The 24,895-nt window shown below is 35.5% G+C and overlaps 1 protein-coding gene across 4 annotated transcripts in view; it reads right to left on the reverse strand.

Annotated features, from left to right (window-relative positions):
- Positions 1 to 1,213: 1,213 nt before the first annotated feature.
- Positions 1,214 to 24,895, reverse strand: part of MARCHF6 (membrane associated ring-CH-type finger 6) — a 54,564-nt gene continuing 30,882 nt past the window's right edge. For 2 of the 4 annotated variants that reach the window (XM_075494046.1, XM_075494045.1), the window contains exons 12-26: positions 24,359 to 24,439; positions 23,070 to 23,138; positions 22,878 to 22,952; positions 21,909 to 22,043; positions 21,291 to 21,410; positions 19,005 to 19,105; positions 18,159 to 18,296; positions 16,038 to 16,239; positions 11,607 to 11,676; positions 10,223 to 10,404; positions 8,701 to 8,835; positions 6,536 to 6,625; positions 4,964 to 5,096; positions 3,879 to 4,014; positions 1,214 to 1,611 (exon numbers count right to left, since the gene is read on the reverse strand). In XM_075494046.1, coding sequence (XP_075350161.1) covers positions 1,521 to 1,611; positions 3,879 to 4,014; positions 4,964 to 5,096; positions 6,536 to 6,625; positions 8,701 to 8,835; positions 10,223 to 10,404; positions 11,607 to 11,676; positions 16,038 to 16,239; positions 18,159 to 18,296; positions 19,005 to 19,105; positions 21,291 to 21,410; positions 21,909 to 22,043; positions 22,878 to 22,952; positions 23,070 to 23,138; positions 24,359 to 24,439 — 1,758 coding nt within the window. In that variant the 3' untranslated portion in view covers positions 1,214 to 1,520. Of the gene's footprint in view, positions 1,612 to 3,878; positions 4,015 to 4,963; positions 5,097 to 6,535; positions 6,626 to 8,700; positions 8,836 to 10,222; positions 10,420 to 11,606; positions 11,677 to 16,037; positions 16,240 to 18,158; positions 18,297 to 19,004; positions 19,106 to 21,290; positions 21,411 to 21,908; positions 22,044 to 22,877; positions 22,953 to 23,069; positions 23,139 to 24,358; positions 24,440 to 24,895 lie in introns of all 4 variants that reach the window. The other 2 variants (XM_075494043.1, XM_075494042.1) reach the window with 1 other exon arrangement.

Consider the following 24,895-nt stretch of genomic DNA (forward strand, 5'->3'; position numbering starts at 1 on the left):
AGAATACTGAAGGACAGTGTACCAAGTAGCAAGTTAAATGTTCCATCAATTTTCTGATTACTGCAATGGATACTGAACATCTCCCCCATTTAATTTAGGAAAGATACTGCAATCTAAGCATGTGATTTGATGCTACTTAAAGCTTTGTTGATACTGTTAGGTATTTTCTTTAAAATATCCACATAAAAAACCCCAAACATTACTGCAAAAGAACTCTATCTACATATAGAAATAACACAGACTTGATTTGGTGGCTCTTGTTTCACTGTGTCCGTGCAAAGAAATCTGCTAACTTTTCCTTGCCTGTTTAATAGCATGTATATTTCCCTGCCCACAGGCAATAAATGGTACATGATGAATCACTTCTTCAGTACTATTCCCATAAAAATTCACAGTGACCACACAGTGACCAATTCTGAAAGAAAAGAGATTTTTTTTTTTGTTGTGGGTCCCTTTTTTTTTTAAGTAATTGTGCAATATAAAATTCATACTACAATTTGCAACTTCGGTAACTTACAGAAAAAAGATTTCAAGCTCTTTAATTAAGGACCAGGTCAGAATGTTGCTTACACTATGCTCTTTGTTTCTGTGCAAACACATCAGATAAGGTTCATCCCTCCTCTTGAGGTCCTGAAAAATTCTATTATTGATAAGAAATTGGCTACAATTTAAGTTGTAAACCTATCTAATTTTCCTTGGTACCTTTAAATGCTTCCATCACCTAGCCTTAGTAAATTTTTTACTTACTGTTTCAATTCAGGAAATCCCAATTCCCAAAGCCAACCCCTGCCCCCCAACCAAAACAGGAAAACCCAGCTGAGCCTCAACAAGTACATCTGAATTCTCAGAAGAGGAAATATTTTCTTGATTTAACAGCAACTGTACAATATTACAAACTCAGACACATGAAAAACAATCAGGCAATAGAAAATGTACAACAGCTTTGGTGTTATACAAAATAATAAAAAAAGACTTGACAGCAAGATACATAGTTCATTATGTTGTCACCACAGCCACTGCATTGCTGACTGTAAGACAGTTATTTACTTTTGATATTCTCTGTGTGGCCTTTCCGCTCATGAAAAATCATACTATATTACTACAATAAGAACTGTTATGAACACCATAAAGTAATCTCCAAATTTTATAAAAACATCTTGCCTCTTCGCACTATTGCTTTGTGGCACATTGTCAACAGAACAGCAGTCCAAAATAAAGTGACAACTAGATTTAATAAATTAATATACTTTTTTAAAGATGTACAATGCACATTCTTTTTAATCCAAGGTTTTAGGGTGTCAGGATACTTCTATTTACACATATACAGACCTCAGACAGCATTGATAACATCAGAAAATGCAGATAAGGAACAGAGCCTTAACTGCTATCCGGATGCTACTAACAGAAGCCAAAACACTGCTGAGAGTATTATTGGGAGAGATATCCAAAGACTAAAGAAGAGTCTATGAAAAAAGGACATGTAAAGGCAAAGGGAAGGTCAAGATGTTTAATATGACCATCTATTCTTGTGAAGACTGAGGTGGAGTTGTTGATGTGCCTTGTTTACCAGACTTTCGTTCATAATTCACAAGTCGTTGCCCAACAAGGTACCTGGGATTATAGTAAAAACAGTGAGAAATTAATAAAAGTTAATACAATTCTGTAATATAAATCCACTCTATGTCCTTTGCTGCAGAAGTAGCTTTCTCATTTCAATGACAGTTATTCTACAAGTGATCCCTCCCCCCTTAATGGTTTTCAACCATCCTCATCTTTTTTCTCAACATTCAGGCATTTCGTAATGGAATCCAGGCATTATAGGTTTGTGTTTACAGCCTTCAGTAGTCATACAATTCAGACATATATAAGCTGAATATATGAAATATAAAGAATGTGTTTGCATTATTTATATACCCAGCCCCTTTGCTGGATGATACTGTTAAGAGCATCTTAGCACTGTCTGATCCACTGCCACTTGAACATCTGGAACAACAACTCAGATATAAAACCAAATGAGAGGTTCTAAGTTCAAAAAAGAATCTGCCACAATGCAGAACATGTGTTGGGTAAGAGAGGCTCAGCTCATATATCCAATGAAAAACATCCTGCTTGAAAAAAGTAAATATTGTAAAGGAAGAACTTTTACTGCAGCTCAATCTTTCTTAGAGGGAGAGAAAATATCCTAATGCTACTCCATGTCAAGCCAAAGGACTGCGAGATTCCTTTATTTAAATTCTGTTTCAACACCTTACCATCTTATAGGCTTGGCAGTTTTCCTACCTTTCACATTATTCCTTACTTCCTCTATATCATTGTTTCACAGTCCTACTTTTTGCCATCTAAATCCCTTTCCATGCTTCCTATTTGTATGCTGGTTCTACATGTAGAAGAGCCACATACACCTATGAATTCTTCCCCTGAAACCTGCCATTTCCTTTAAAAACTTTTTCACCACTGTTCCTTTTCTCATGCTACCATCACATTTTTTTTGTACATTTCAGAATGTCACAAAAACTTGTCTATGCTTCTGAAGTTTGTTATATGAAAGATTTAATTACGCATATTTCTAAACCATAGATGACTATGTTTGCTTACCTTCTGACATGAGATCATTAAGTTATACAAACTTCTTGTCTACAAGGACGGTTATAGCATTTAATAAGTTAATTTAATATCAAAGTAATTTGCACTTAGAGATATTTTCACAGCTTTGTATACTGTTTACATGCCTTATTTATGCCAGAAAGGAACTTGTAACATTAATGCAAGTTGCAATTCAATATGCATTCTGCCTGAAAGATACTAACATTTAGCTCAAACCCCATTTATAAATATAAATACCAGCTATACATACTACAGTAGGCCAAATACTACAGGACATGTTATGAAGGCAGGTGGCGAACAGGATTTAAATCAGCTGATCAAATAAAAGGTGCTAAAATATAAATTGATCTGCTGAGAGTTTAATTGTAGTTACAACTCTCTTAATATTTCTAGATGCTATTAGTTTCACATTTACACCAAACATTTAATATATCATTCACTTCCTAACATTTAAGATTCAGAGAAGTTTATTTTAGGTTTGACTCCTTTTGTAGTCAGTGGAAAGCAAAACTGGTCTAGCGTAACTCAGGATATGAGCACAACAAACTCATTTATTCCTTTTCAATACAAAAGAAGCCTAGGAAGACTAGTTGCTGGGGTCCAAAACTTATTTTTCTAAATAACCAACACATAAGGTAATTAGGCTAACACAAAAAATAAGGTAATAAGGATAACAAAAAAAGCTTAGAAACTAAGCAGGATAACCAGGAAAAAACATTGGGAAAATTAATATTTTATCAGGCATCTGAGTAATACAGAGTAATAATTGCTGAAAGCATCAGAAAACAGTACAAGATTTGGTAAGGACAAACTATCAAGCCAACTGAACGTTCTTTAACAGGTTAATTGGACTAATGAGTAGAAAGAATAAGAAAAACAGTTATGCAGAAAAGGTTGGAGAAATGGTTTTGGAAGCAGCAGATTGAGACATTATTGTACTTCCAGGTATGTCATAATTATTACATTCACTCGTCCTTCAAGACTATAGAGGGGGGAGACAAGCAAGCAATCAGCTTCATTTATGGTAAAACACAATCAAGTTAGATATAGGGGGAGTGACTTCCATTTACAAAGACAGTCTATTCCTGTGTTTATCTATCTGAACCACAAATAAAACATTTGCCAAGAACAGTTTAGGTCTGCCTCAGAGGATCATTTGTCTAGAAAGCTTCTTAAAATACCTTTTAGCCCTAAGTATCTACAACATCTGAATTCAATCTGAAGTCATCACAATTTAAAGTGGAAAAATTAAAAACTCCACACTATATACTCACTTGTCATTTTTAATATGTTCATAAAGGCGCTTGAACTGGCGGACTTGGAAGGAGAGAATTCCCATCAAAACCACCACCATAAGCAGAAAAGGATAAATCCGTCGCTGAACTAGGTTTTGCATTTCAGCAGTAACTCCTGCAAAACAAGACACAACCCTCACATAATCTAACATTGCTAAAGTAACACAGCATTTCTGCGTCTATACTTTTTGTTATACCATAACTTCAGTAGAAGGGCTGTGAAATAAATAATACATCCAGTTATCTCAGAGATCCAACGTGACAGCTGCTGTTCTTTTTCATCTGAAGCATTAAAGCTGAAAGTTTTCCATCAACACAGTGAAAATCCACAGTAAAAAAAATTGGGCTTATCAGCTCTTCTTGCTTACTGACTTCCGTATACCTTGTACTAGAAAAAAGTTGACACTATAAAAGTCTGCATTCAAATGAGAGGTTGAAGAATAAAATGGGACTTCTTGAACACGTTGTTAACATCAGAACTAACTAGCAAAGACAACTGTTGATGAAAAAGCACATCTACACTGCTTCTAATAAAATTTCCCTCAATTATGAGGTGATAGGAAAATACGAAAAAAATAAACTATATTTACAATTTACATTTTATTTTAATACTGAATGAAAAGCTCAAACCAATATTTTCACCTCTTCTAAGCTTCCTTTAGAATCTGACAAGTCAGAAAAGATGTCCTCAGCTCAGCATAGCTCTTAGAGAGACTAAAATTAAAGGTTGATTGTGCAAAGAAGAAATGAATTAATCATCCCGTTCCCAAACTAGCTAGATACCTACATTTCTGCTGTTAGATATTACGCAGTCCCATACTCTTGATTTATTCTGCACTTGGTTTATTAAAAAGCCAGTCAGAATAATGTATTGCATTTCTCAAAAACCCCCAAACTTTTAAGATGACATAGCAATCCTTAAGTGTTTACATTTGATGGCAGAATAGTGGGTGTTTTGTTGTTTTTTTTTTAATAACCTAGAGCTTGAAGTTTTATTTCCACAGGTATATTTACATTGCTCTAAACCATCAGAGGATAAACAGCTATTCTGAATGTATACATACCTAATAAAGGTACAACACCAGACGCTATGATGTACGGTACACACAGGGAAAGTAACAGAACAGAGATTACGGGTGCTGCCAGTTTACGGATTATGAAGTGTAAATCAATGTTACGAATCCCATTTGCATATACCTAAGAAGAACAAGTCAGAAGTAGAATGGATCAATCAAGAAAGCCATGCTTTGTGCTTACAGTAGTAATTACAAGGTTTTACACAATTGTACTTATGAGAGGAAACAGGTGTTCCCAACTTGAAGAAAACCATCATGGCCACAGTCAAAGAAGGAAAAACTCTGTGCCAATCTACATCATGAGGGTTCCAGGAAATCATTTAAATAGTGCCCAGGAAAGCAACTTAATCTGGAATAGTGTTGTGATTTGGTTGCAGGAGTGCAAGAGACCAGCTGAAAGATCATTAAATAAAGCTGTGGATGGTGGTTTTGTGGGTGACCTGGGATTGCTTTGTGCTGTTAACTTGCTGAAAGAGGATCCTGTGTATGCTAATAGAGCAAACCTATTCAATTGGGTAACACAGGCAGAAAATAGGATCTTATTTTGTACTTGGTTGGGCAGACCAGAGCCTCTGCATGTGGAGTCTGTGCCCGAAGACAGCCTCCACAGTTCTTGAGGAGCTGAAGTCTCAACATAGCTAGACTAATCACGGGAAAAGACCGATTTCAAATGGCTACCACATACAGCTAGACGATGGCCTCTGCCCCACAGCCTGGATGTAACCATTTCTAAGGATGGCTCAGGAGAGTGTGTGTATAACAAACAGGCCTAGGGAGAGCATGGAAGGTATGCCTCAGGTGGTATGCAAAGTACTCACAGAACTAAGACTACATTTCTCCAGTGTGACACCTACAGTGATCAGTAAATGGTTTAATAACTGGGACTATATGCTAGACTTAATCAAGAGAGGCACCTTTCGTACAGAGGTCAGGACATGCACCACAGCCATAACATATAGTGCAGGGCTAGAAAGTTACTTTCTGACAAACAATTGAGATATTTCATTGAGATGACAGGCATAGAACTTAAAGGTTATAATCAAGAAAAAAAATACTTCTGCCAAAGAAAGCAACAGGCTATGTGACTCAGGACTGCTCACAGAAACTGTTCTGTCTTGCTTAATAATCAAAGGGGAATGGAAATGCCCTTTCATATGCACTCATCTATGAATGAGGGAATCTCTGCAGCTTTGGAGAAGGCAGAAATTCTCTGTTCTTGAGTGGTGGACATAAACAATGTCCAGTATTTGGACACATGTGAATTCATCTGAAGAAACAATGTTGTTTCTCACTTTAATACAAACCTGATAAAATTGCAAATACATCTACACAACAGTTTCTTGATTTCAGATTTCTGAGGTTTATTTTGGTATTATTGTTAAGTGTACCTTAATGGATTAGGCTGTAGAATCATTTTAAATTGTATAAGACTAGTTGAGTTTTACTCAATAACTCAAATTACTCTATTACTACAACAGTAACTCTGTCTTCTGACTCACACATTCAAAAAACATTCAAAATGCATTATACAGATAATTCACATGGACAATTTTTTCCTACCTGTTCAATAACAGTTTTCAGCCACCACTGGGGACCCATCAGTGTTATGGCAGCAATTATTTTGGCATGCAGAACTCCAAGAGCCCAGTCCTAATTTTGTAAAAATGGACTGTTAACATTGACATATTTTTACATAGTTTGACAACCAAAAGCTTTTAGAGCAACTTATTAATATTACTTAAGTGAAAAGACAATTACTTTTCTATTTAGATGGGACATTGTTTACAAGAGGTGACACCTTCTGCAAACTCCTAAGAAAAAGAGGATGGTCTGAAGCTTAACTGACCATAAAATAAAATATGAAGCTCCCTGGAACCAGGAAAATCAGTTATTGCTATTAAACCAAAGGCAAATACTTAAAGTGGCAGACTAACATTCTGGTACAAACTAATTACCACCGCTAACATTTATCTAGAAATAAGTTATTTTGATTCCTTTAAAAAAAAGAAGAGAAACAAGATACAAACACGCTCACACAAGTCAGGAAACAAGTTTTTTTTTCTTCTTTTAAATTTTAATTGTTCACAAAACCCTACCTGATGTAAGAAAAGCAAAACAAAGCAAAGCAATGCTCTTCACAAAAGAACATCATACTACTCAGAGGAAAATTTATGCTTTAACATATACAGCAATTATTATGGCATGGAATTAAAAGAACACGTTATAACTACAGGCTTCTAGTAAACACTGCACATCATGAGTCAATCCTTTCTGGATTACAGATATTTTTAAGAGATTCTTCAATAAAAACCACCAAAATTAGAATGCGAAGTATAGGTTGACAAGGCAGAATAAACAGCTACAGAACTGGTAAGACTTAAGACATCATAGGTTAGTTAACTTTCTTAAACTGCTGGGGAAATACGTTTTCTTTAATTATTTAACAAGACAGCTTTTGTTAACGTCTACTACCCTAGATACGTTCAAAAATTAAAAAACTTACTACAAAAAAAGTCAGTGTTAAAGTTGCTTCATGTTTGCTCAAGCATGTAACCTTTGTATAACTCTCTTTTGTGAAAAAATGGAAGTTATTCTCAACTTCAATAGCTCCTTGTTAATTTAGAACAAGTCTCAAATCCCTCTAATCCGATATTTTGAGGAAACTCTGCCACATGAAAATAAAATCTTTCAGTATATTTAATTACAAACTTTTAAAGAACTAACAGGCAAAAATTAAGAATCTCTAGCATTACAATTTTTTTGCAAAACTGTTCGGAAACCATGATCATCTACCACTGCAATCATATGATGTCCTGACTTATTAGTCATTTACTTAAACAGACACCTCCAAAGTATACCTGTATTATAAAATAATGGAATATTTAAATTAGCAGTCAAATTTGTCTTTATATTACGGCATTCAAACATTTGGATACTGAAAGTAAATGAAAGCTTGTTTGTGGACAGCTTAGACAATCGCTATCCCTGAACACTTTCTTGTTATTTAGTAATATGCATTCCAGGTCTTTTGAGTTATGGTTCCCTCATGGTTTCTTTGAGTTACAAGTTCTTTCATAACTCAGCCTAGGTGATGCAAACATTTGTCACTCAATCCACTGTACCTTCACTTCTTCTACCAACTTGCAGGAAAAAAGTTTGCACTCCCTTAACCTGTGCGACTTGACTGAAGAAAAACAAAACACTACTACCGCAAAATCTTGTGTTAATGATCTGACACCTCAACCTAAAACCAGAATGATCTTAAAGCATATCAAAATTTCATTCATAGCGGGTATCATCACTGAATTAAAACCCTGCATGGAAAAAAAAGATCAGCTGAACCTCTTTCTGCATAACTGTAGGCAGAAAGCTTTCCAGAAAGGTCAGACAGAGTATGTACGTCTGTGCATATGTACATACAGCTATACTAACTTCTGCACATAACTTTACAATTATGCTACTGAAAACAAGTGTCTATCTGATCACTGAAATGCAAAGATCCTCTGATGTCATCCCACAAAGTTCAGGTTTTCATACTTAAAATTCCTAAGCATAAATTCCTTTTGGTTTAAATAATACTCACATCCAGACTGGCTGTCTCTGCTACATAGAAACATACTTATGGGAAATGCTCTGAAGCACTGAATCAAGATGAAACAAGAACTCCCGCACCCCTTACTTCTAAAAAGAAAGGCATCAACAGCAGAAGAATGGAAGCAACTGACCTGCCAAGGATAGAAGAGAGGCGTTTGATCCAAAGGAACCCTCAAAGGTGCAACGATGACCAGTTCAAACAGAAGACCAAGCAAAAGTGGAACCACACCAGCTAGCAGTATAGCCACTATTAATGTCTTCATTATCTAAAAAAACCAAGGCATCTAATTAATATGTTTATCAGAGGATTCTTTTTGTTTAAACTTCAAAACATAACTTAAACTACACAAACAGATAAAAGCTGAAGAAAAAAAACCTATACAGACCTTTAATTCACACATAAACACCCCTAGAAATAATTTTTATTACGTCCATAGTTTTGCAATGCAAGTTTTCAAGATTGGGTCCTATTCCATGCCGCCTCCAGAAAAAGGCATGACTGTGCCTACTGATGTCCATATAGTTTTAAACCATAAAATCACCTTTGACTGTTATCAGTACGGAATACTATCCAATGGCACTTCATTACATTGAGTATTCTTGTATGTCGGAAAACTAAGAGAAGAATCTTTCCAAAACTGCTGATTTTTCTCCAGTGAAAACCAAACCTTAAAAATCTGCTCATTATGGAATATTTCTGACTTAAAAATGAAAGACTCAGAATACCATGCTTGAATCTTTCTTTATTCTAGAATTCTCTTAATTTACATGCATCATGCAAAAATCAGATACAAAACTAATCTGACTTAATTAACATGATCAGCAGAAGGGACAAAGGACAAGTAGAGCATTACATTTTAGCTCTGAATTTTCTTAAACAAGCTTAAGATTTCCTAAATGAAAATGATGGATGAGATATTTGGGAAACGTGGTAATACATGAAATACATACTTACACTGCTCTTCTGTCCATAATAGTCCAATAAACACACAAGCATGTCCACCACAAGATACCATTTGTGCTATGAATGTTTAAAATTACTACACTTAGGCAAGAAATCTACAGAAATCCTCAAAACCAAAACAAAAACATGGGATATAAATTTGTTGCCATGGTGAGAATCTGAACTCCTGGTAATAAAAAAGGGTAATTTTCCTTAAAAATATTAATTTGAACACCACAAAGATCTGACAAATCATAAAGATGTTTCTGAAAATATGCATCAAGCTACTTTGTAGAGACACGTTCATCATCATCTATCAGCTTTACTAGTATTTTATTTGATAATGTCAAGTTGCTAACTCGGTAATAGTTAAGCTTCCAGGTGTATGCGAAAATGTAAATGTATTTGAGGACACATCACATGGGATAATAATGCAACATATTAGCTTTTAAAGGAAAACAGAAAAACATACACATATCTATAAACATATATATGCAAATTTACACTGATTGCTTAACATTGTGTTAAATGGCTTCCAAAAATACAGCTACCCCTATGCAATGGGAATGTAACCTGCAAAAGCTTCAAAACGGTCTGAAAAGGAAAATGTAGTATACGCTACAGAGTAAAACCTGCAAGCAGAAATAAAACAACAAGTTTTGTTAGCTAGTTTTTTGGTAATTCAGTAAAAATTTTTTCTCAAGACTCACCATAAGAGACCATTCTTTGACCTTCTGAAAAATCACTCTACGACCCTGTGGCATCCAGGCAACCAGCACTGTCACTGCTCGGATAGTTAGCCAACAGACATAAAGACCACAAGCAGCTGTGTACAGTTCATGGATTTTGGCAGTCCCCGTCCAAAATGACATTAACCATCGGCCAGCAAATACTGAAAACACAAACACTGTTAAATAGAGTAATGCTTTTTGATGTATTAAGGAAGGATGCCTATTAAAAAATACTTACCAAATTTATTGTTAAATACCAATGCACAAATGGTATTCAGCATAAAACAGTATTTTGCTACTATACCCATAAGGCACAAATGTGTGAAGCACTATGTAAGTAGTTATAGGTGATGCCAAATACATATGTAGAATTTTTTTTTTTTTTCCTAAAATTTCATTACACCAGCAACGTGATCTGAACTACGGCAAAACAAAGCACTGAATACTGGACTATTCAGAGCCTAAACACTAATCTTCAGAACTGCAAAGGCAATAATGAATTAGAGCATAAGCTTGAACTTAAATCTTATGAGCTATGTTTGGGTTATTTCACTACCTCATGGAATTTTTTAAGACGTACTGATGGGGCTTCTGAAGCTCTCCGACAAAAGTGGGAGACTCATTTGCTACATTTTATTTTAATAGTGTTTCCATTCACTAGTATTATAGTGGAATTATTTTATATACTACTATAAAAACCACCACAAAATTCATAACTGATCTCAACATATTATTTACTTTAAAATCATTAATACAAGGAGGTAAAAATGACATGGTACTACAGTAGCCAGGTTATAAAATTCAAATGAGTTTACATGTCTTAATTTGTTCCAAATTATTAAAAAACCACCCTACAAAATGCTTTTGATTTGGTTAAAATACCTATTCATACATAATTGGGAAGTGGCATGTATATCACTTGAAAGTCTCCTAGTGACCTGTCATGATGATACCTTCAGTATCTTTAATCTTCTTTAATTAAATATAATTAAAGTAGAAGACCTGGTAACAACCTATATATTTTCCTTCTCTAAATGGTAAAGCAGGTGCAAGAGTATCAATTCTCTTTTTCTCTCAATATTACTACAGAGATTGTGTCAGCACTTGGAGCCCTGCCCTTAAAAGAAAATTATTCTACAACAAAACAAAGGAAGTGGGAATCTCTGTCATTTAAATACAGGTATTATCTCTATCATTTAGATTTTAGACTATTACAATTTGGTGATGTATCATTAGAAGCGAGACATAATTTTCCATGCTTTCTCCTTTTAACTTTAAACAATGGTTTCAAAACATCTGCCATTGTTGAGCATGGCAATATGTTGAGTTGGTTTTAATCACAGTTTTACAATAGTAGACTTACCTGGTAAGGTAAGGCAGATAAGACTCGCAATCAGTAATGTTATGCACATGAAAACAATCAAAAGAAATATCTGAAATAGGAAAAAATCCCCAGTTTATAAAGAAAGTTACTTAACCAAAGCCAAAAAAACATATAAAAAGAGGTATCATCCTAGAAAGGCAGCTAAACTAGAATGTTCAAATACCAACTGATGTTTGACTGTGTAAATAAATCAGCGATAAGAAACCTATCCACAGTACATGCAGCACACCTACAGTGTTGTGTATTACTTTTAAGAGTTCGCATCAGTTGTCACAACAGTAAAAATTAACATTTGAATCCAGAATGACTGAAGTTCTTTGTTATGGTATATTAAAAAAATAATCTCTTTATTTCTGCGCTGACCAGCACAACAACTCTCAATTAGGTTTCTAGCTCTGTATGCCAGATAAGCAAGACAGTGGTTTTGTAATAAGGAAGACCTTGCTGCGCAAGTTCTTGCAGATGCCCTCAGGTTTATGTGACCAGCAGCTGACAGCAGAGCTGGTGGCTCCTTAGTCAGGTTTACATCTTATCAGAGAATTCTCATGTACTTGACTTATTTGAATATTTGAATGTCTCAAGCATCTTGTGCTATGAAGTTCTGCTTCACTAATCATCAAAGCCACACAACAACCAAGCTTACTATGGGAAAATAACACCTTGTCATAACAGACTACTAAGAGAAAGTTAAATCTGTAACATATTTTCCTTGATGAGACTTTTGGGGACAATGCAGATCAGTCTCATCTCTAGGTTAGGATCTTCAGCACTGCATAAAGGAAGGAAAATCTTGTGATTTTGTAGACACTAGCCTGCATGAAGAGGGATGATTCCACAATACCCAGGTGACAGCCACATACCCTTTTTCACACAGAATACTCTCTTTAGGGTTAGGGATCCCAAATGACAGAAAGAAAACCAGAGTACCTGGCAACTGGACTGCAGGCAAAAAAACTTCTCAATGGTGAGGGACGCGTGGTGTGACTTGCTTGGGACCAATACTGTCTAAATAGTTACTGAGGGAATGCTGGGGAAAAGTCAGTCCATGTGGGAATAAACAACACCTGAAGGACTAAAGCTGATATGAAGCTTTTAAACACCATACACGGCTGCTTCTTGGGTCAGTGAGCAAGAGAACGTAGAAGAGGAAGAGTAACTCTTGACTTGGACCTAACAACGCACAGGCAGCTAGTCACTCGTGTCACAAAAGAAGCACTGACAGTGACCACAACATTCAGACTCAAAGATGTTGCAAGGACAGCCCTCCTCTCTCCAAAATCCACCACAATAATATTATTTCAAAAAAGCAAACTAGCTAAAATGAGGACATTTATTAAAAGAATATTGAAAATAGTAGTCAAAAGGAAAAATGCTCACAGGAGATGCGTTTAGATATACTGAAGTGAAGGTTTGGCACAAACTCACGCTACTAATCATAAGACTTAAAAAAAAGTCTCCCCAAAGTTGTCACAGTAAACAGTAAAATAAAAATGGCTTTCAGAAGATATTTCCAGAAGTTGGAAATAAATCCGCAGGGGGAGGGAAAAAAAACCAAACAAACAAAACCCAAACAAAAAAACCCACAAAAAACCCCAGAAAATGGATGAACTCTGGTAAGTGAAATTCAACACCACAGTAGGACAAACCAAAAGGGATTTTACAAATAACATACCAAGTCTATGAAAAGTAATGATAAATTTATTTTTACAGATAGGGTTTTTCTTTCTTTTTTTTTTTTTTTTTTAAAAGATCAACAGTAAAGTAATAAAATCTAAAAATCCTCATAAGAAAGCTTGCCAGAGAGTTTGCAGGCTCTGCTGACAACTATGGATTATGAAAGGAAGGCTAAAGGAAGACAAGGCAGTAGCAGGAAAATCCAATGAATTCTGCACATGAGCATTTGTTCTGGAGAGGCTTTGGGAGGTCCTCCCAAGAGAGCCTTTGTTTAAAAAAAAGAATGAGTTGGAAAAATTATCTAGATTGCCTGATAAAACTGATCATAGGCTTTTATGTAGAATAATTTTTTAAAAAATCCGATCTTTTAATTTTGTTTGAGATTAACAGAATGCATTTAATTACATTAAAAAAAAATCACCCTCAGTTTTACATGCTTATTTGTAACTGAAATAACATGAAGGATCAGTTCTTATTGCTTGCTCAATCCACGCAGATATGACAAGTGAGTTCTAGTGGAAAACATTCATACATAATAAAATCTGAATATAAACCACCTTCTTCTAGGTTCTTACAACTTGGTTAAAATGAAAAAGTTTAATGAAAGCATAGAAAAGATCAGATGTTTACACTGTGTTTTTTCTTCTCAAGTGCTTAAAATCCCATTTGAGAAAGTAATTAAAATACAGTGTTGTTCCATAGTGGAAGTCTGTGCAGGAGACATATTTTTCGTAAGATGAACTTATCCAAGTAGAACCCAAGGTCAGTATACCAAAAATTGCAACTGAAGCACCTGCAGTGATCCTGAATGATTCATTATTTAAATGTTTCAAACAAGTCAAACCAGGGACATAAAATCCTATCAGTGAGCTACCATGTGTTTGAGATTGTGCAAGTGCTTGTCATATCTCTTGATGAAAACAACTGAAAGAAATTCCGTTAAATCAGATTTTCTTTTTATTTCTACATTCTGTAGAACTCTCCAAAGAACAACTTAAAATGTCTAGACAAAGGTAAGTAAACCAGAAAAAACAGTCTTTGACAGCTGAATATGAAACTGCTCAGTTATTATCACTAGTTCAAGGTCAGCACCCCAAATTACTGAAAGCTTATACTATGCAATGGTTTGAGAGGGGGAGATGATTTCAGCACATGTCCTTACCCAGAGGCATCCACAAAAATAAAACCACCCATGCAAAGGTAGTTCTAGAAAGGATTTAATGAGTCCCTAGGTTAACACACCCTTTCTTGAAAGCAGCATGTCTATATTACAGTTGTTATATATTGCCAGGTAACAGTAAGTGAGAATCCACTTTACCTCCTCAGCAGCCAAACAGGGAACTAATTTCAATTAACCTGTCAGTCATCCCAGCAACTTCATAAGAACTTGACTCAGTCTAAGTGAAAATGTCACAAGTACCATATTTTCTTTAAAAATAACACTATAAAGTCTTATCTGAACTTTCAAATGTGTCTAACTGAGGCTTTCTGCATATTACCTCAGTTTTCAGCTGGACCAGTTTCCTGTTCCGGCTCATCATGTGTATGTTCTAGCACAGGCATTCATGCTAAGAAGGGAAGAAAGGAGCAACTGCCATAGAAAGAAGACCCACACCACTTCTTTCAGCAGTAAATGCATATTTATGCTAGATTAAATTGGTCTCAGTCAGGGCATGCTTTGACTTCCTGTTATGACCAAACTGAGGTAGCAGCAGCTGCTATGAGAGGGGCACATTCGTTCTGCTTCCCTGGCTTTTTCATCCCTGAGCTACTTCCTCCCACTATTTCCTCTACAGCTCACGCATTCCTGTGGAGAGCCATTTTAGAGGGTAGAAACAGCAGTGAAGGGAATTAACTTTGCCCCCCGCAAAAGCCCCAAGTTCAAACACCCAGAAGCTCCACAGTTGTGAAATCCTAAAATACTTTCAAATTCGCTTGCAGTTCTACTAGGTTGAGATTTATAAGAAAAAAAGAAACAAAAAACCACACTTCATTTTCTACTTTGTTATGAGAATTCTGGTAGATTCAGCATTTTAAGGAAACTTCAGAAGCAATACTACACTGTTCTAACTTTAGCCATTACTTCCATTCTTGAGCTATACCTGAAACCATGGTAAATGGGCTGTGTTTAAGTTTATATTTGATTAACTCAGTTCTGGTAACAACAAACAATTTATCTACTTTGACCTATATATTATTCTAGAAAGTTAAGTATTTGTCAACAACGTTTCCTTTCTAATTGTAGGGATTTAGAACTTTCAAGTATTATAACACCTTTCTGTGTTTAATATAGATACAACAGACTTTCTCCATTTAATTCCTTAATAAAGCAAAAAAGTTTAAGATACACTTCAGCTACAAGACCAAAGTATGCCCTCTTGAAAGCCATGACTTGTTAGAGACACTCCTGAACTACCTGTTTGCTGGGGGGTTATTATATTTCTCTCCATTACTAACTGTTAGGAAAATAAGACGTGAACTAATAATTAATAAGCAACATGTATGGGATCTATAAATAAAATGGTAATTGAAGGTCTGAAGTTACAGGCTGAAGAAAGCTATATGTGAGAATAACTGTAAGTCTACTTTTTAGAAAGATGCAAACTGTAGAAAACACAAAACAACATGACCCACCACTTGAGTTCCGATAACGTGGGCCAAATCTTTCTTACAAAAAAATTATATCCATTTTTCAAATGCTTTTCCCTTTTCTCTTAATGCGTTAGATATACCTACCCTGAGCGGGAATTTTAAAGGCCTACGATAAGGCTGGAAACCCACAGGTCCTCCTTGTTGAAGTATGGCTTGATGGGCTGCATGAAGACCTTCTCCCACAACTGGAATGGCATTATTATTGCGAGCATGCTGGTTGTTAGGCTGCTGGTTTGCATTGTTTTCATTCTCCTCCTGGTCACCAAGCAGGTAAGAATGGAGATCCCTGCAACAATCAAAATTTCAGTTTTGTTCCGTTTGATATGAATGAGAGTCTTACAGAAAGACAGGCCTACTCAGAATGAGTACAAGTTGTACAAAACTTATACAGGAATACTGGCAGAATCTTGATAAAGTAAAATAAACCATTTTCTGATAATGTACTCAATGTCATCCTAAACACAGAATTTAGAAAAGAAATGCTAGTGTGGATGCAGATTAGAACAGTGGGAATACAGCCATAAAGATCACTTATCTGTTTGCTTTAAAAACAACATCTGGTGTTAAAGTTGTTGTGCATATAAAAGGAAAACTGCATTGATATTTCGGTTCGTATAAGCAGGCAGCTCAACTGACAGCTTTTATTTTACTGCTATTAAGCTCTATTGGAAACAACTGCCTTCAAACCTAAACTGTACAAGGACAGTACTGTATTGCTATAGACATGTTTTCAAAAGTACAGAGTCAAGCAGAGTCTTTCAAGAAGATTCTAAATTGCTCAAAACTTCTTCACAACTTTCTAACACCACCAATTCTAGAAAGAGTCAATCTACTTTAAAAAGTATTCTGTTGATATTTCCTGCATACATCATTAGCAAACAGATATTTTGGTCTGATTAAAAAACCCCAAAACCCAATATGAACATTTAGAAGTTAATTTTCCTCAGCTTTAGCAGTATTTTTATTAGCAGTAAGATGCATGCAGATATTCAATGGTCAGACAACGAACAGATGGTCAGAACAGATGGTCAAGACAACGGTCAATGGTCAGACAACGACCAGATGGTCATTCAATGGTCAGACAACATTTTCACAGCAGTTTGCTTTTTAAGAAAAGCAGAGGAAAAGATTTTCATCTTTGTTCAACTAAAATTGCTGAAGAGATATTTCACAATTGTTCTTAACAGCTGCAACAGTGGAGAAAGGAAAGCCATTTCTATCATCATCCCCGAAATTCTCTTCTTGCATCATACTTAAACACTATCAAAACACAGACAAATTAATTAAAAAAATAACTTTCCAAAATGCAAACTAAGAGAACAGGGGTGGGGAGAGTTTACTTATGAGAAGCTAAAATAAATATTTTGGATTGCAGTGGAAGAAAAAAAGTCTTTCATTCATTTTTTCAGAGTCTCAGACATAACTTAGCAAAGAGTAAGTCTTCATCCTAATAGTGCTGCATTGGTATGATCCACAATGAGCAAGACACGGTGGGAGAATGTCAATATACTTTGAAGTTAAATTCAAAACTTTATAGAAACAAAAATCAACCTTAATTTTTTCTTGACTAATTTAGCAAACAAGATATGAACTAAAAAATAACTTCATGTGCTAGAACTCTGCCTGGCAGTCACTTTGAGACCTCGCTTTGCTTCACGTTAAAGAACCTCACTTTGTCAGCAAAAGTAAATGATTATACAAAGATACAAGTTTTATACTTCTTTAAAGACTGAACTTTCAACTTTAAAATCCCCAATTTAAAGGTATTCACTTCTTCAGCTTCATGTTCTAAATAATTTTTCCTGGTTTTTTTTCCTTCTTATAGTAAGAAATGCAGGATGTACACATGAATTTTACTTGCATGACTCATGGAAATGCTCTGCTGAGCATTTACGTCTAATTTTTCCATATAATAGGAAGTTAACAAGCTGTTAGTCATACTTTTATAGATGTTACTAAACAAATGCTGTAATAGCGTACCAAAAGAATTACTTGTCAAACACTAGTCCAGAAGTAGGTACAACTACTGCTTCGAAGAAGGTACTTCCATAGGAAATCACTATAGAAGTTTTTCATCACATATTTATCTGTAAAATAGCTATTAAAGCTATTTGTTGGGATAACTCTCTTGAAAGCATGCTGCTTTCATGTTAAAAGGCTAAGCTGGACACAATGGTTGTAGTTGACTTGGTTTTCTGTACTTACAGCAAGTATCCAGCAGTAACAGTCCATGCTCGTACAAGACCTTTCAACCACTGTCTTGTATGTCCTTGTTCTAGCAAAGCTGGAAGCACCACCTGAAGCAAAAGGAGCTCTAGGGAAAGTTCACTTACTGGAGCATCACTAGAAACAACGGGAAGAGCAGGAAGTCAAACATAAGGAACATTCCAATAGTAATCTTTTAACACTGAATTATATTAACACCACCACAATAAAAAAATATATTGGATGCCAACAGGAACAATGCTTAGGTTTTTGCAGACATTTTTCCTTATATACTACTACTCTGAGCACAGGTTAAGAGTTCATGAGTGTTTAGGCACTTAGGCGCACAAGAAATTTAAGAAAAAATGTTGAGAAAGATTATATCAGAGAATACAATTTGCTCTTCTATTTGCTTCTATCATTGCTGTTTCAGTTATTATTTAGAAACAGAAAGAGACTGCTATCATTAAAACAAAATGCAGTTACAGATATTCTTTTATTCTTGAAGCAATGATAATCAGGAATAAATGTGAAAAACAAACATGGCAGCAACTTCACTATCAAAAAGTTGAAGTGGAAAGTGTTTTGAAAGCATATAAAAACCAAATAGTTACCATTATGGAAGTAATACAAAATGCCTTTTATTTTTCTTAGTAGCTTTTTATTTGACAAATTTTAGGATGTATCCACATCCTTTATCTTTTTACTTTTCTAGAACAATTAAGTTTAGATTAATTGAAAACAAAACATACCAAACTGTCACATTAATGCTCAAAGAGCGCAAATACACATTTTTCTAGTTATAGGGAGACTGAAAACAACATCTTTTTAAAATTAAGTGCTTACCTGTAGAGCATAACATTATATGGAAGAAAGTTAGGCAGGAGATACTTAATAATGCGTATAGGAAGCCAGAGCATGAGCAGTACAATTGATCCAAAGACAATCTGCAACAAGGAAGTTAAACAAGTTAGTCCGAATAGCAGAACCAATCAAACTTAGCTTCTCACCCATCTCTCTGACATGTTTCCTCTATGTGGTGGGTTAGCCCAGGCTAACAGCCAAACATCTACCCAGCTGCTCGCTTATTCTGCTCTCCATTTGAATAGGGAGAACACAGAAGGAAGGCAAGAAGATTCATGGATTGAGATAATGATAGTTTAATAGAGAAAGCAAAAGCTGCGTGCACAAGCAAAACAAAAAGAGGAATTCTGTCACTACTTCCCATCAGCAGACAGATGATTAGCGACCTCAGCACGTGTTAACAGTTCCTCAGGAAGACAAACACCATAACCATGAACATCCCCCCTTCCTCCTCCTTTCCCACAGCTTTTACTGCTGAGCACGCTGTCATATGGTATGAAATACCCCTTTGGTGAGTTTGGGTCAGCTGTCCCAGGTATTCCCCCCTCTCAATCTCCAGCTTATTTACTGGAGGGGTGAGGGAGCAGGGCAGAGCAGGAAAGAAGAAAAGCCTTGATGCTGTGCAAGCACTGTTCAGCCCTAGCCAAAACACTTGTGTGTTAGCAACACTGTTTCAGTCACTAATCCAAAGTGCAGAAGGACACAGGCTGCTATGAGGAAAATCAACTCCATCCCAGGCAGACCAGTACGCTATGATGCCCCCGCCAAATAGGACTGCGGCTGAATAAGCGCTGACTGGCCAGCTCACAGTTAGGATGTCAGACAGTTCTACCTTCTTCTCCCTCCCCCAGCACTGGGATTACTAATTTTGGATTCCTCTCTTTACTTAGTGGCTGATTTTTCAAGAAACTTGTAGAAGCCTCAAAAGATCTTTCAGTGTCTATTTCCTCACATTTTAAATTGGCTGGAAGATCAAAATTTAGTAGGGGAGATCGGGTGCATGAAGACCACGCACTTTTATAAATCCTGTTTCCTTAAGGAACCAGATTAAAAATCAAGTACATTTTAAACACATTCTTACACTTCATATAAATGCACCACTAGAGACTAAAAATGCAAAAAAATTGTGTTTAACTGTGTAAAAAAGAAAAATCAAATCCCATTTTTCTTGAAACTTAATAGTTTATGTTCTGCACAAGAAATTTCTTAAAAATATTGAGAAAGAAACACAATTGGAAAAGTATGACTTGTTTTTTGAAATGGTAAGCTGCAAATGATCGCCATTCTGGGTCCCATATTCTAGCATGAGGCTGGTAGAAGTTCTGAATTAATTAGCTAAGCAAACCAAAAGGTGAAGTTCGAGTAACCGCCAGTTCCAACACAGTCTGAGAACATACCTCTAAGACCTTTAGTAACAAGCAGATCTTTGCTTATATTTGGGCCACTTGCTGTGCCACAAAGTTTCAGGCAGCTAAAGCATTATGATTAAGGCGAAAACACTCTGAAATGTGGACAGGTCAGATCCTCTTGTGTACTGAAGTGCTCTCTAATAGAACTAAGATCCCTCTATGAGCTTTCACTGATGAAAGCACTTTAGGTGTATTAATACAGTACATCAAATAATAATGTTTCTGGTATATCGGTTTTCACAGTTGACATGACATTTATGTCAGAGACAGCCCAAGACCCTTCCCTTACTGCATGCTAGGCGAACTTCAGACAAACAAGCAAAAGGAAAAAAACTTTCATTGTTTTCAATATCTTACAATGATAATCTGGAAACAGACACCACTGGCTAAAGCAGCATCATCCAATCCAAAACTTAACTAGAAAGTTACTCTACCCCTGCTGCACTACTTTCACTGAATTGGACACACAATGTTTACTGCAATAACTAAGAGCATCATGAAAGAGTTATGTGATTTATAATATCCATAATAATAAACACTTGTTGTCTGAATATGCAAACATTTCCTGTGATTTGGCATAAGGAGAAGATATCACAGAAAAAATTGTTTTGGAAAGGACCTCTAGAGGTAAACTACCCCACCCCCTGCTCTGAGCAGACCTAGTTACATCAGGCTTCTCAGAACCTTATCCAGTTGAGTTTTGAGTATCTCAAAAGACGTAGATTCTGTTGGCAACCTGTTCCAGTGTTTAATCACCTTCATGGTGAAAATGTTTTTCCTTAAATATGCAGTAGCATACATGGGAGCTAATGTATGAAATGTTCTTTCCAAATAAAGAAATTTTCTCAAAAGTCCTTACCACTGATAAGATAAACCTCCTGAGATGTCTATAAATGGGCAAGTGAATCATTTCCTGCACAGGATTAAAGTCTGGATCATTCAAATTCCTGAGAAACCATAAGACACCAGGTCTCAATACCTGAAGTAGGAAACAAAAAACAATATATGAAGAGAAAGTTATCTTTGTATTCTTTGTTTTTCATCTTGGATAACACTACTGCAGCAAGTAAGTTTTAAACATAATAGGGGTATTTGTTGAACAAGGTTCAACGAAATGGTACAGAAATAGAACAAAGGAAGCATTATCATAGAGAAGTAGAGAAGCAATAACCAATTACAAGCTTAATTTTCAAGTATTAATCAATCTTAAACAACTGAAATGTATTTAGATTCATCTGAAGGCAACACCCATGTGTAAGGACTCTTTGTAAACTAAAAATCTCTAAGTAAAATATACTCTAAGTCATCATTTTCCACTGCAGTAAGTACCAGTGTGGCCCTTTTTACGTAAGGCTGAAATCCAATATACACACACAAAACACACTAGCAGCAATACCCACATGTGAAAGATTTAACAGTTCACAAATGCAAGGTTCTCTAACTATGTTACATACCAATCTTGTTCTTATAGACTTACCTCTCTCAGTAAAAGAATGAAGGATGCAAAATAAAAGACGTAAACCATTCCAACTAACCAGTGCAGAAACATTGTGGTACCTGGGGCAGACTGAAAGCTCAATTCTCTGTCTTTCAAAGTGGCATCAAACATCTCCTAGAAGGCAAGTAGTAAACAAATATGAATACAGTTTGGCAAACCTCCCACAGTTATTCATTTTGTTTACCCTAGTTCATATATACTACTAGGCATTTAATTTAAATGTCTGCCTCATGCTAACACATAAATAATTATAGCATTTAATTCAGGAAAAAAGGGAATAACTGACAATAAAAACAGCAAATAAAGATCAATTTCTGATCAGTTTCTTTCTTCTGACAGAAAGAAGTCAACCCAAACACTACACTAACATACACTACAGAAGTTATAAATCAGTTCAAGCAAAGTGTCACGGTGATGGAAGCAAATACGTATTCCCTTAAGTATAATTCTATTTCTACTAAGGCTAGAAGAAATTAATTTTCTCCATTTGAAATTAATAAATTAATTTTTTTTTTTCAGGACAGAAAAACTGTCCTTCTCAATTCCAAGCAAACACAGCATGTATCTTGTTCAAACCAGAAAGGGTTTGGACAATTATTAAAATATGAAGTCATTACGATTTCACATAAGATGGCTACATAAAGAAGTTTATTCAGTACACAAGTTTGCCTGTAAGTAAGTTCATTATCACAGTGGTCTTGTAAATGCAGTAAAAAGGATTAGGATCTTACTATTTTAATAATAGCATGTTAATTTGTATTTAGTAACAAAGAAAAACAAAATTAGCATTAAGCAGTACCTAAAAAACCCTTCCCCTCTGGAACCACTGTGTTTATAAAAGCAGAAGAGTGCTGTCAAACTCGTATCAACTCTCTTTTCATCAGAACTTTTCCTTTAAACATAAAACACCGTTAAAAAAGATTTTATCCCATTTATTTCCATTCTTACCAAAGAGCATATATCCAGCCACCAGCCACAGATGAGAGGAAACACACCAATTTCAACCACTACTAACAAGGAAACCTTTAGGAAAAAAAGGAGAAAAGAACATCTCACTAGTTCATCAGAAATTGCTAAGAAAATTATAACGTAAGCTTAAATTGAGAGGGATTTTTGCTACACACAAAAAAATAGGATTACCTTGACAACAATATAGCAAACTCCTAATAAACGACGTGATCGCTGGAACTTAACAAGTGCTGCCAAACCCTGAATAGTTTTGTCAAGAAAATAGTACTGAAAAATACTTTAACATAGTTTAATATGAAACACTATATTATGTGGCTTTTAGCAACAGCAAATTTTATGAGACAAAAATTAAATAGGAAGTATGTATTTTATCAGGGCTTTATTTTCAAAATTGGCTGTGACTCTGGAACTCACAATCTAATGTACTGGATAACCCCCCAAAACATGTATCTAAAATAAATCAAAAAATAAATAAGTAAAACACCTTTCTTAAAGTAAGCATCCAAAAGTTTTCTCAAGAAATAAACACTTGCCTTTGAAAATGTCTGCCACAAGTAAGCAAGTTTCAAAACTGAAGGCCTATCTTAAATGGTAGCTTTCCTTTTCATGCAGTCTGAAACAAATTCTCACTTTTTCCAAGAAAAGCTGGATGCATATTACAGTTTGGGGGGTTGTTTTGTTTTGTTTTAGGAGGCAAAACACAGACATGCCAATCAACTGTTTTACCACATTTGCACTGCACATTGGTATAGCGCGGTCTAAAGTCGATGTTAGCTTTGTGTACTCTTGAACAGAAAACTGCTAAAAAATGTTTATTCTTTCAAATTGAAGTTGGTGTAGTCCCTTTAAAAACATGCAGCTAGGATGCAGACTTTTTACTTGCGACCAAATCCTTCTAGCTTTCAGGACTCCACCATTACTTAATCTTCTCTGTAATAATGAGGGTTATCACCTGAAAGAAATCCTTGCTGCAAACTCTCAGTGGTTCAGAGACATACCAGAGAAACTAAAACAATCCACACTCTCAAAATCTGGCAGGATCAAAACGATGCGAATAAATTTCCCATCATACCCTACGTATTTTCATAATCCCATTTCTCTTTCTGCTGCAACTACATAGCCCACAGCAATAGTGTAAGGACAGTGAGTAAAACACAATGGTTCTACACTCATCTTCTTAGACAGACCTTCAAAATTTAGTTGGAGGCCTTCAAGCAAGCATAAAAGCCTATGATTTTGTGTTGGTAAACACGTGCAAGTGTTCTGAAGAATGCAGTCACGTTGACAACTTTTAAACATCCAAGAGAACAGAAGAGACCTTTTCTTCTAATTTCACCAAAAGAGCACAGCAAAATGTTAAATTAATTGCATCTGCATCATGTCTGTGCCTCCTCAAAATATAGACAGAAAAATGATTTACATGTAAAACCTGAGCCAGGCAACTGCTGCCAAAAGGATACATGACAAACAATGAGAGTCACTGCTAGCAGAACATATCCGACTATAGTTGTAATCAGGCCTTCAAAGTGAGATGCTTGAACCTGGAACGGAGGGGAAAAAAAGGAAAAGTTTATCAGTCTCTTAAAAGGTTACATCTCCTTTTTATATAATTAAATTCCAAATTTCAACTCTTCAAGAAGAATGACAAGTTTCTTTAGTTTTTACATATTTTAATAATCTCCTACTTTTTTGGTATCTCCATCAAGAGTAGAAAATGTTTACATTTACTGGAAAAGTCTAACAACTACTTTCTTCAAACATGAAATAACCTCTATATATGAAACAAAGTGTCACCTTGCACTACCTCACTACCTCCTAGCTTTCACTACCTATTATCATCAACTATGAAAATTACTCGGTACACAAATTAAAAATGTACACGAGGAACAAGATGCTGTTAAAAAAACCCCAAAAATGTATGCATTTTTTTGTAAAAGGAGGAAACCTCACTTAAAATGTAAATAATGGAGGAAGTGGGAAAAAGTGAGAGAACATTT

Source organism: Mycteria americana, chromosome 2, assembly GCF_035582795.1.
Source record: "Mycteria americana isolate JAX WOST 10 ecotype Jacksonville Zoo and Gardens chromosome 2, USCA_MyAme_1.0, whole genome shotgun sequence".
Classification (NCBI taxonomy): domain Eukaryota; kingdom Metazoa; phylum Chordata; class Aves; order Ciconiiformes; family Ciconiidae; genus Mycteria; species Mycteria americana.